The 11,516-nt window shown below is 72.6% G+C and overlaps 2 protein-coding genes across 2 annotated transcripts; both read left to right on the top strand.

Moving 5' to 3' along the window:
• Positions 1–213: 213 nt before the first annotated feature.
• MRPL12 (mitochondrial ribosomal protein L12) lies at positions 214–3,742 on the top strand. The gene is made up of 5 exons (XM_051828313.3): positions 214–457; positions 837–1,023; positions 1,340–1,423; positions 2,003–2,137; positions 2,399–3,742. The coding sequence occupies exons 1-5, from the start codon at positions 384–386 to the stop codon at positions 2,513–2,515; spliced, it is 597 nt and encodes a 198-aa protein (XP_051684273.1). The 5' UTR covers positions 214–383; the 3' UTR covers positions 2,516–3,742.
• A 977-nt stretch (positions 3,743–4,719) lies between these two features.
• On the top strand, positions 4,720–9,892 carry SLC25A10 (solute carrier family 25 member 10). Its single transcript, XM_051828312.2, has 11 exons — positions 4,720–4,895; positions 6,282–6,401; positions 7,330–7,444; positions 7,528–7,576; positions 7,719–7,760; positions 8,149–8,192; positions 8,275–8,345; positions 8,535–8,627; positions 8,695–8,772; positions 9,203–9,259; positions 9,333–9,892. Exons 1-11 carry the CDS (start codon positions 4,803–4,805, stop codon positions 9,432–9,434), a joined length of 864 nt encoding a protein of 287 aa, XP_051684272.1. The 5' UTR covers positions 4,720–4,802; the 3' UTR covers positions 9,435–9,892.
• The last annotated feature ends 1,624 nt before the right edge of the window (positions 9,893–11,516 follow it).

Genomic DNA, 11,516 nt, shown 5'->3' with positions numbered 1-11,516 from the left:
AACTGCCTTGTGGGTAATCTCGGCGGCAAGCGCGAAGTGCGCCTAGAGCGTCCCGCTCCAGCTCGTATGCTCGCGGTCGTGGTTCCTAGAGCGTCCGCCTTCAGCTCGTATGCTTCCGGCCGTGGCGCCTAGAGCGTCCCGCTCCAGCTCGTATGCTCGCGTCCGTGGCGCCTAGAGTGTCCCTCTGCAGCGCCTATGCTCCGTCGCTAGAGCGTCAGTCCCCAGCTCGTATGCTCCCGGTCGTGGCGCCTAGAGCGTCCCGCTCCAGCTCGCATGCCCCGCCGCCTCGCCGGCTAGAGCGTCCCTTCCCGCTCGTGTGCTCGCGGCCGTGGTGCTAGAGCGTCCCTCCTGGGAGCCGCGTGTGACCTTCCCGCCGCGGAGCGATGCTGCCGGCAGCCGCTCGTCCCCTGTGGGGACCGTGTCTGGGGCTTCGCGGCGCCGCGCTCCGCCTCGCCAGGTACTGCAGGGCCCTGTGGCGCCAGGGCCGGGCGCACCGGGTTGGGGACGGACAGGGGGCGGCGGGCACGCGGCCACCTGCAGCGGCTCAGGCCGGCTCGCCCCTCGGGCCGCAGCCCGTTTCCGCGGGAGCCGCGCGAAGCGAGGTGCGTGGCCGCGGGGTGACCTTGGGCGCCCCGGCCACGCGTCGGCGCTGGGAGCTTGCTGCGGAGGCGTCCCCGCGGGGTTGGGCGGGCCTGCGTCCCCGGGAGCGACTGCGGGGGTCTCTAGGGCTGAGAAGTATGGAGCGGCTCGGGGGCCCTTCGGGTGGCCCCTCGAGGCCTGAGAGCCCTGGACGTGCGCCCCCCGTGCCCCCGGGCTGACGCTGTTGCGGGGGGCAGGCGGCAGGTGCCCTGCGTGTGTGCTGCGCGGCAGATGAGGAGCAGCGGCCCGCGGAGGGGCGAGGCCCTGGCCGGGGCCCCCCTGGACGACGCCCCCAAGGAGTACCCCCCGAAGATCCAGCAGTTGGTGCGGGACATAGCCGGCCTCACGCTGCTGGAGGTCGCGGACCTCAACGAGCTGCTGAAGGTACCGCGGCTGGCGCGCGTGGGCGGTCGCGTGGGGGGTCGCGAGGGGGCCCCCCGGCGTCTGCGCCGAGCACCGCGGCTGGCGCGCGTGGGGGGTCGCGAGGGGGCCCCCCGGCGTCTGCGCCGAGCACCGCGGCTGGCGCGCGTGGGGGGTCGCGAGGGGGCCCCCCGGCGTCTGCGCCGAGCACCGCGGCTGGCGCGCGTGGGGGGTCACGAGGGGGCCCCCGGCGTCTGCGCCGAGCACCGCGGCTGGCGCGCGTGGGGGGTCGCGAGGGGGTCCCCCGGCGTCTGCGCTGAGCACCGCGCTCTGTCCCCAGAAAACGCTGAAGATCCCGGACGTGGGACTCGTGCCCGCGGGCGCCGCCCCCGCCGCCGCCGCCGCCGCCCCCGCCGCCCCGGAGGTGAGCCCGCCCCGCACCTGCCGCGGGGAGAGGGGAGACTCGGGAGGGCTGGGGGCTGGGCTGGGGGCTGCAGCGGCCGCTCCCCGCGGACGGGGGGGCGGAGCCAGGCCCGCCCGGGGCGGACTCGGCCCTGCTCAGGGGCCTGGGCTCTGCAGGTTGGTTTGAAGGGCGGAGTCAGGCACGTGACCTTCCGGTCTGGTCACTCCGCGAGTGGTCGCAGGGCCAGGCCTAAGCCAGGAACCCTGAACTGCCTCGGCCCGAGCCCCCGGGCCTCACTGCTGCACCCCAGGCCCTGAGCAGGGAGCTGGGTGGGAGCTGGAGCAGCCCCTGTCCCAGCCGGCCCGCGTGGGGGACCCCGGCCCCTGTCCCCGCCGGCCCCTGTCCCAGCCGGCCTGCGTGGGGGACGCCGGCCCGTCACCACCCACTTGCCTACACGGTGCTCTCGGGTCACGCCCGTGTCTGAGGAGTGGCCCTCGTGAAGGAGGGTGTCTGGGCAGCCGTGCCGGCCGGCTACAGGACTGCCGGGGACCCGGCGGGGCCCCTCAGTGCCGGCCTCACGCCCCCTTCCTGCTCCCCGAGGCGGCAGAAGACGACGTCCCCAAGCAGAAGGAGCGGACGCATTTCACCGTGCGGCTGACGGAGGCCAAGCCGGTGGACAAAGTGAAGTTGATCAAGGAGCTCAAGAACTACATCCAGGGCATCAACCTCGTGCAGGTGGGCGGGCGCCCGGCCCCGGCCCTGTCCCCGGCCCCGTCCCTGTCCCTGGTGATCCCAGGCCTGTCCCCGTCCCTGCTGACCCCACTGCCCGGCCCTGTCCCTGCTGACCCTGCTGTCCCCTGGCCTGTCCCTGTCCCTGCTGTCCCCACTGCCTGGCCCTGTCCCTGCTGACCCCGGCCCCGTCCCTGTCCCTGCTGACCCCGGGCCCCGTCCCTGTCCCTGCTGACCCCGGGCCCGTCCCTGCCTCCGCCCCCGCAGGCCAAGAAGCTGGTGGAGTCCCTGCCCCAGGAAGTCAAGGCCAACGTGGCCAAGGCGGAGGCGGAGAAGATCAAGGCGGCCCTGGAGGCGGTGGGCGGCACCGTGGTGCTGGAGTAGCCCCCCAGGACTCGCGGGCGCCCGCCCCTGGCACCAGACCCCCACGGGACTTGGGGAGTGGGCTCCTGGCCTGCCGCAGACAGACGGACTCACTGTGGGGAGGGCAGGGCAGCGGCTGCCATGGCACAGCCACCAGGGGCCTCCAGGCCGCGTGGGCTCCGGTGGGCTCCGGTGGCGGCTGAGACAAATACACTGTTAAGGCTCCTGCAGGCTGGTTTGCTGGCGCAGCTGGGGGGGCCGCCTCCCGCCCCTGGGGTGTCCGGGGTCAGCGACCCCTGGGTGAGGCCTGAGCGGCCGTGAGGGGCAGAGTGGGTGTGAGTTTCATGTGTCCAGACCTGGAGCCGGCAGCAGCCTTCACCCACGCGGGGAGGGTACCCGTGATGCCTGGTGGGCGGGGCCTGGGTGCCTGGAGAAAGCTTGTCGCCAGGTGCTGGCCCCGGGGACCCCTCCCCTGCTGGCCTTGGCCAGGGGCTGACCCAGGAACCTGCAGGCCGCGCCTGGGCGCCGGAGGACGCAGTGAGGGGCCGTGTGCCTGGGGCGCGGCCACCGGCCCCTGTGGGCCCCTGGCCTGGGGCCGCATCGGCTCTGCCCGGGTGATTGGTTCTCCAGCAGCAAACCCTGGACAAGCACTTCCTGTCCCCTTCCCGAGGGTGGGGGAGGTGCTACACCGCAGGTGCCTGTCCCCTGAGCACCCTGCCCTGTGGCCCTGACCCTGGACCCCTGCTGACCACGCTGTGGAGTGCCGGTGGCTGGGAGACCCCAGCCTGGTCCTTCCCGGGCGCTCCGTCCCCTTGACCTGCTTCGGGCTGGAAGTGACCAACCGTACACGGGTGTGGCCAGGCAGGCTGTGAATGCGCTGGCGGCCACCCTGGGGCCTCGGCCACTTGGCCTTGACCCTGTGGGCTCAGCTGCTGGAAGCCGCCCTGCAGCTCAGGTTCCTGTGTCAGTTCCTGGGCGGCCGTGCCCTCCCGGTCAGGTCTGGGGGAGGTCTCAGGGCCCCTGCCCTGCAGCCCGGCTTCTGGCTTGGTCCTGGACTCCAGCCTGGCCCTGCCTGGCCCACCAGCCCCTTGACCAGGGACAAGTCTGCAGCTGGGAGTTGGGGGGGCGTCAGTGTAGGAGACCCCGGCCACCCAGGCTGCTGGCTTCCTTGCTGTTGGAGCGTCTGGGGAGTGAACCAGCAGACGGGAGGCCGACCCTTTGCCCTTCAAATAAAACTGGAGAAAGTGACTTCCTGTTTGCGAGCCCTGCTGTGCAATCCAACTCTTCCCATCTCCTTGGGGGGCTCCAGCCTCTCCCACGCAGCACGCCCGCCCCAGCCCTCGGCTTCAGGCTCAGGGCTCTGACCCTGGCCCCCTGGGGTTTCTGTGACCTCCATTTGACGGGCAGCCAAGCCCATGGTGGGGTCCATGCTGCCCAACGGCCTGGGCATCGCTGTGGAGGTGCCGTGCCCTGTGCTGCAGCCGGGCCGCTGGGTCCCGGGGAACCCACGTATTCCGTGAGTCTCCACGCCTCTCACGGAGCCCCCAGCCTGGCCTTGGCGTGGTCGCCCTTCTGGCTTCACAGGCCGGTCACGTGGGCCGCACAAAGTCCAGGGGCTGCCTCCGCAGCGGCTTCACTCCCCCAGAACAGAACTCCGGCCAACGACCTCCGGGGACAGAGGCCACTTGGAGTCAAGACCCGAGTGGCAAAACACACGGGGTGGTGCGATGGTCCATCCAGTGCCTCCCGTGGCCGCAGAGCCTGGCTGGGTCAGGGGCACGGTGGGGCACGTGCTAGGCTGCTGAGTGGGCTCGGGCCGCCTGCCCACTGCCTCTCGCCGTCCTAAGGCCGGGTGGGGACGGAGTGTCGGAGCCCGGGCCGCAGGTGCCCACTTCCTGTCCGGAAACAAGCGGCTTCCAGGCCGCCAGAGGTCCCGAGCCCCCCTCCCGGCTGGAGGAGACGCCTGGGCACCGCTGGGCCTGGCTGGGCCCCCTCGTGTCTGCGCGCGCTGGGCGAGGGCTTGCGGCCCCACGCACGTGTCCCCCGCGCTGGAGACCCGCGAGTCAGGGGCGGCCACGGGAGCGAGGTCAAGGCCAAGGGGCCGGGCGCGCGCAGGGGGCGTGGCCGCCCGGTGCGTCGGGTCCCGCCCCTCACGTCGGGGGCGGGGTCTCCAGCCCCGCCCCCCACGCCCGCGGGCGCATTGGTTGTGCGGGGCGCGGGCGCGCGGACTGGGCTTTGAACCGGGCGCGGTGTAGCTGCGGGCCGGGGTCCAGTCTCCAGTAGGGCTCCGGCCAGGGTCGCGTGGGCCATGGCGGCCGAGGCGCGCGTGTCGCGCTGGTACTTCGGGGGGCTGGCCTCGTGCGGGGCCGCCTGCTGTACGCACCCGCTGGACCTGCTCAAGGTGAGGCCCGGGGCCGGGGGCGGGGGGCCGGCGCCTGCGGAGGCGCAGCCGCGACGCCCACTCGCTCGCGCTGCTCGGGCCCCGTCGTGCCGGGAGGCCCTTCCTTCCCGGTGGCCATGCGTGGAGTTGTGGCCGCCCGCGATGGCGCCGCTCCCGACCGGCCCGGCATGGCCAGGCCCCACGGGAATACAGGTGTGACCTTGGGCAGGGCCTGGCGTCGCGGGGCGGCCCCTTCCCAGCGCCGGGGAGCATTGGTCCGCCCGGCCCGCGAATGCGCGCGGGTGTCGGCACCCAGACACCTGGCTCGCCCAGCTCACCCCGGGCCCGGACCCCGCGCGGCGGATGCTGCCCGCACGCGGTGGCCCAGCGCGGCAGGTGGCCCAGGCCCGAGAGGTGGGCGGCACGGCCGGGAGGCGCCAGGAGCTCCTGCCGGCGTGCCCAGCGCTGCGTGCGCATCTCTGCGTGAGAAGCATGCGTGCTCCGTGGACTGTTTTTTTCAACTGCTGATGGAGCCGAGCGAGACAGAGCTCCCTTGTCCCCGGAGCCAGGTCGGGCGGCCTTGGTCTCTGACGCAGCCTGGCCTGGGGATCCTGCCTGCCTGTGGTCACGGCCAGCCGCCCAGGCCTCAGCCCCACCCAGAGCCAGCCTGGGCCCGGCCCGGGCACCTGTGGACTGGGCGGTGGGGGGCGGGCCCTGCGGGCTGGAGGCTCAGGCCAGCCCTCACTGGGGCTGGGGCCCTGGCCTTGGGTGCCATTGTTCATTGTCCAAGGCACTGGAGGGGGAGGGCGGTGCTGCCTCTGGCCCCGCCCCTTCCCTGTGTTCTGCTGCGTGTCGGGGTCAGGAAGCGGCCACTGCCCTCTGGCCCAGAGCCGGTGGCCCCGCTGGGTGCCGTGGACAGGGCCTTGGCCCGGCTGTCCGGGAACCACTGCAAGCTCCCCACATGGCTCGCCCTGGCGGGGGCTGCTGCCCTATGCGCGCCCCCCCCCCGCGCCCCCCACCCCCGCCGCAGGCTCCCGGCAGGTGGCCCTGCTGTACTGAGCTTAGGGCCAGGGAGCCGGGATGGGGCCTCAGCCCCCCACTCTTCCTGTCTGGCCCTGGCCTACCCACTTGCACCCCTGCCCAGCGGGGGTGGGGCTCCTGGGGGGCTGACAGACTCACACCAGTTCCCCCAGCTGCCCTGCTGGGGCGGGGCCTCGCGTGGGGCAGAACAGGCGTGTGAACGGGCCGGGCCCTGCCCCGCCTCAGTTTCCCTGGCTTTCCCAGGGAATCCACTTTCCCAGTGGATTCTGGGAAAGGCCTCAACGGGCTGGCGTGGAGGCGACCTCCTCGCCTCCCTGGGCCTGGGAGGGCTCTGCAGCATGACCCGCCCCGTCCCCACCCCCACAGGTGCACCTGCAGACCCAGCAGGAGGTGAAGCTGCGCATGACGGGCATGGCGCTGCAGGTGCTGCGCACCGACGGCATCCTGGCTCTGTACAACGGCCTGAGCGCCTCGCTGTGCCGGCAGGTGCGGCCCCACCCAGGGCTGGTCCCCCGGGCCACGCCCCTCCCTCGGGACCCCGCCTCCGGGGGTCCTACAGGGGTGGGAGCGCCCACCCAGGGCTCCGTCCCCCGGGCCACGCCCCCTCCCTCTGGACCCCGCCTCCGGGGGGTCCTACAGGGGTGCAGGCGCCCACCCAGGGCTCTGTCCCCCGGGCCACGCCCCCTCCCTCAGGACCCCGCCCCCGGGGGTCCTACAGGGGTGCAGGCGCCCACCCAGGGCTGGTCCTCCCTGGCCACGCCCCCTCCCTCTGGACCCCCGCCTCCGGGGGTCCTACAGGTGTGGGAGCGCCCACCCAGGGCTCGGTCCCCCGGGCCACGCCCCTCCCTCGGGACCCCGCCTCCGGGGGTCCTACAGGTGTAGGAGTGCCCACCCAGGGCTGGTCCTCCCTGGCCACGCCCCCTCCTTCGGGACCCTGTTTCCCAGGGTCCTACAGGTGTGGGAGCGCCCACCCAGGGCTGGTCCTCCATGGCCACGCCCCCTCCCTCTGGACCCTGTTTCCCAGGGTCCTACAGGTGTGGGAGCGCCCACCCAGGGCTGGTCCTCCATGGCCACGCCCACTCCCTCTGGACCCTGTCTCCCGGGGTCTACAGGGGTGTGGGAGCACCCACCCAGGGCTGGTCCCGCTGGCCACACCCCCTCCCGCCTGGACCCCGCCCCCCGGGGGACCTGGTCGCAGAGCCCAGCCTCGGATGTCCTCACCCACCACGTGTGGCATCCGGGCCCCTTTCAAGTTCTCCAAGATTCCCTACACGAGGGGACCCCAGGGTGGGGGAAAGACCGCCCAGAGGAGGGGCAGCCCCGCGCTTGTGGGCCGCTTGGGTCTTGCGGGCCGGCGTCCCCGGGTCTGGGGGGGCCGGCCGAGCCCTCTGAGCCCGCCACGCCCCGCCCCCAGATGACCTACTCCCTGACCCGCTTCGCCATCTACGAGACCGTGCGCGACCGCCTGACCAAGGCCGGCCAGGGGCCCCTCCCCTTCCACCAGAAGGTGCTGCTGGGCGGCGTCAGCGGTGAGCAGGGGGCGGGGCCTGGCCGGCGGGGCGGGGCCTCGCACGAAGCCGCACGGCTGGGCTCCGGCTTTGTGTCTCCCCAGGCTTGACCGGAGGCTTCGTGGGGACCCCCGCAGACCTGGTCAACGTGAGGTGGGTGTGGGGCTGAGGCCTTCCTGCCGCGCACAGGGGGCGCTCGCAAGGGTCCCTCGGACGGGGGTCTGGGGCGAGCCTGGCCTGGGCATCGGAGGGGGCGGGGCCGCGGACCCCCGCCCAGCGCCCCCTCTTGTTGCAGGATGCAGAATGACATGAAGCTGCCCCTCCAGCAGCGACGCAAGTGAGCGGCGGCCCCGGGGGGGGGGCCTCCTGCAGACCTGGCCAGGACCCCTGGGCGCTCACCGAGGGTGGGGGGGTGGAGTAAGAGGCAGGAGCTGTGACCTCTGGGGTGACCTGGGGCGGGGCTGCGCTGTCCTGAGGAAGGGCCTGGTGGCCGTAGCTCACCCCTCCTGTGGGCCCCAGAGCCCAGTTCCTTCCTGGCCCCACTGGCCGTGCCGCGGGCCCTCTCCCTCCTGGGGGACACCTGGGCCCCCCGGGGCTAGGCAGGCAGGGCCCGCCTCCGGGGACGGGCCCCAAGTGTGGACAGCCCCTGGGGTGCCCTGGCTCCCGGCGGGCGGCTCCTCGTGGGAGGACTTGGGCTGAGCCTCACGGCCCCGTGTCCCCTGCAGCTACACACACGCCCTGGACGGGCTGCTCCGCGTGGCCCGGGAAGGTGAGAGCCGGCAGTGCCGGGGCGGGCCGGGGCGGGGCGGGGGGGGCTTTGGCCGGCGCCCGACCTCGCCCTTCCTTGGCAGAGGGCCTGAAGAGGCTGTTCTCGGGTGCGACCATGGCGTCCAGCCGCGGGGCCTTGGTCACCGTCGGCCAGGTAGGACTCCTGCCCAGGGCGGGGCCCTCAGCCGCTGTGGCCTCTGACCTCTGACCTCAGGGCTCACAGAGGCAGTGCTGAGAGTCCCGCGGTGGGGGCTGGCAGGGTGAGTGGGCACGGGTGGGTCCGGCCCCTCCCCCATCTGGCGCCGGGGTGCTGGTGCTCGGTGCTCACTGCCGGCCCCCCCAGCTCTCCTGCTACGACCAGGCCAAGCAGCTGGTGCTTAGCACCGGGCACCTGTCCGACAGCGTCTTCACACACTTTGTCGCCAGCTTCATTGCCGTAAGTGCCCGGCGTGGGGGGCCGCCCAGCCCTGGGAGGCCCGGGTGACGCCCCCTCCCCTCCCCAGGGTGGATGCGCCACGGTCCTGTGCCAGCCTCTGGACGTGCTGAAGACCCGGCTGATGAACGCCAAGGGAGAGTACCGGGTGCGTGCGGCCGCCCGTGAACTGCGGCCATGGGCCGCCCCCCGCTGGACAAGCCCCCGGCCCGCTCAGCTGCCCTGTTTTGTTCTCGTCTGTAGTTACTCATCCGAAAGGTGTTCCCAGGACTCCGTCCAGGGCCGGGCGGGAGGCCGGCACTGCTGCCCCCAGGGCGTCTGGCAGAGTCAGGGTGGAGCCGGTGCTCGAACCCGGGACACCGCACGCAGCCCCTGCCCCGCGCCCGCGCCTCCCTGACCCCGGCTGGCCCGGCTCTCCAGGCCTGTCCACACCTCCCCGCCCGCGAGGCTGCCCTGCACCCGCGGCACCGGGGAGGCCGGGCCGGGGAGTCGGTCTGGCCGTGCGTCCCGGGCTCTGGGGCTTCCTGGGCGGCGGCTGCCTTTGAGTGACAGACGCACTGCCCCTGGGTTTTCCTCAGGGCGTCTTCCACTGTGCCATGGAGACCGCAAAGCTGGGACCGCTGGCCTTCTACAAGGTGCGCGGGGGCCCTGGGGGCGGGGGCCGGGGTGGTGGTGGGGGAGCGTCTGGTAACCGGCTGACCCCCCCAGGGCCTCTTTCCCGCCGGCATCCGTCTCATCCCCCACACCGTGCTCACCTTCGTCTTCCTGGAGCAGCTACGCAAACACTTCGGCCTGCAGGTGCCGTCCTGACCGGCCGGGAGCCGCCGCGCCGAGCGGCCGCCAGCACCTGCTGTTCCAAAGAGCCCCGGGGCAGCCCCGCGCAGCCCCGCCCGCTGGGCAGTGTCCCTGCACTGTGACCGCACGAAGGGGCCGCCGCCGCCCAGCCCTGCTCCCAAGTGAGGGGAGCAAACGGCACAGGTGACCAGCGAGAGCCCAGCGGGCCGGGCACCCGAGCAGGCGTGGTGGCGTTGGCCCAGTCCAGCCGCACCCAAAGCCGCCCCAGGCGTGTGGCCGCGGTGGGCAGAGACGGGGCAGTCGCGTCTGTCCTGGGGGTCTCACATGTCCTGCAGCAGCCAGCGCCCCCCCAACTGCTGCCGAGTGAGGCTGGGCCCTTCCCCAGCCCCTGCCTCCTGCACCCTGGGGCTGGGCCTCCTGGGGGCGTTGTGCGCGGCTCCGTGGGGGTGCTTAAATAAACAGCGTGGACCACCCGCGGTCTTCCCTGCGCGTCACTCGGCACCCGTGGCCAGCAGCTGCCTTGCTGTCCAGGGGCGACAGGACCCTCTGCACCCCCAGGAGGGCTCCCCTGCTCCCCTGTTTATGGAGAGCAAGGCCAGGGGCCTGGGAGCCTCCCCTAAGAGCCCCAGGCGTGCACCTCCCAGGCCAGCTCAGCTGCAGGAGGAGTCCCTGGAGTGGGCCCTGGCTGGTGGGCACCAGAGGGGGCAGGGAGGCCCAGGAAGCTGCTCCCGGCCACTCTGTGCCAGGCATCCCAGGGGCCCACCCACCCTCCCTCTCCCTGGTGCCCGGGGGTTCCCAGTGTGAGGGAGGCCCCCCTGCACCCCGCGGGAGCTGTGGCTGCCAGGGCGGCGGGCGGTGTGTCCTAGGGGAAGAAGGCCTGCGCCCTCTGGGGGGTCCCCTGAAGTGGGGCAGACCCCAGCGTGTTAGTCCCCAGGCCAGAGCCGTTGATGTCCCACCAGGGCCCCGGGTGGCCCCATCGAGTCTTAGGCAGGCCCAGCCCCCACCTCCAAGGGTGTGACCGCCCCAGCCAGGTCCAGCCAGGTCCTCCATCCCAGCTCCCTGCTAGCACCAAGCCCACGAGCTTGGGGCCCTGCACCCATGTGAGACCCGGATGGGGCTCCTGGCTCCAACCTAGACAAGCCCAGCCTGTTGGAGCCATCTGGGGAGTGGACCAGCAGGTGCAAGATCTCTGCCTTTCAAACAAAAGAATAAACAAAGCTTCCAGGAGACAGGCCAGCAAGGGTGCCCAGATGGTGGACACCGGGCCCCACGGGCACCTGCCCAGGTGAATCGGACACGACCTCTGCCTGAACGGGCGCGCTGGGGCTGGAGAACCTGCAGAGCCCCAGGGAGGGCAGCAGGGGGCGCCACGGTGCCGGGCGCTGGGCGCTGGCCCTGGGCAGCCTGCTGACCCCTCCTGGGTGGAGCAGTGGGAAGTCAGGTGGGAGCTGCCAGTGTCACCCTGCAGGGTCCTCCCGTTCTTAGGTTGCAGGATTCCAGGGCGTGGAGAGGCAGGGAGGCCACTGGGAGACTTCAGGAGGGTGGGGCAGGGAGGGGTAAAGATTGGGGGTGCAGCCTGCCCAGAGCAGGCAGCCTAAAGACTTAGAAATGCGTTTGAAGGGCAGACCACAGGGAGAGAAGAGAGGTTTTCCATCCACTGGTTCACTCCCCAGATGGCCACAACCCGAACCAGGAGCCAGGAGATTCTGGGTCCCCCACGTGGGCGCCCCAACACTTGGGCCCTCTTCCACTGCTTTCCCCGGCCATAGTAGGGAATTGGATAGGAAGGGGAGCAGCCGGGACTCGAACCAGCGTCCATGTGGCAGCTTTACCCACTGGGCCACAGCACCGGTCCGAGCCCTCGAACCCTGGTGGAGAGGCCCCGAGGGCACCGGTCCCAGGCCGCCGAGACCCCTGAGAAGCCCCCCCCGGGGGGGGAGGGAGGGCTGTTGGGCAGGGCAGACCGAGGAGGCCACGCCCACAGACCACCTCGCCATCCTCCGCCCCGCCAGGCCACGCCCACATGGCCACCTCTCCAGGCCACGCCCATGCAGAGCTCCCTGGACACTCCATCCACGCCCACGCTCCCTGGGCCCA

This window comes from Oryctolagus cuniculus, chromosome 17 (genome assembly GCF_051225735.1).
Source record: "Oryctolagus cuniculus isolate XC-2025 breed Fujian yellow rabbit chromosome 17, ASM5122573v1, whole genome shotgun sequence".
In the NCBI taxonomy this organism is placed as follows: domain Eukaryota; kingdom Metazoa; phylum Chordata; class Mammalia; order Lagomorpha; family Leporidae; genus Oryctolagus; species Oryctolagus cuniculus.
This window is presented reverse-complemented; position numbering and strand designations above follow the sequence as displayed.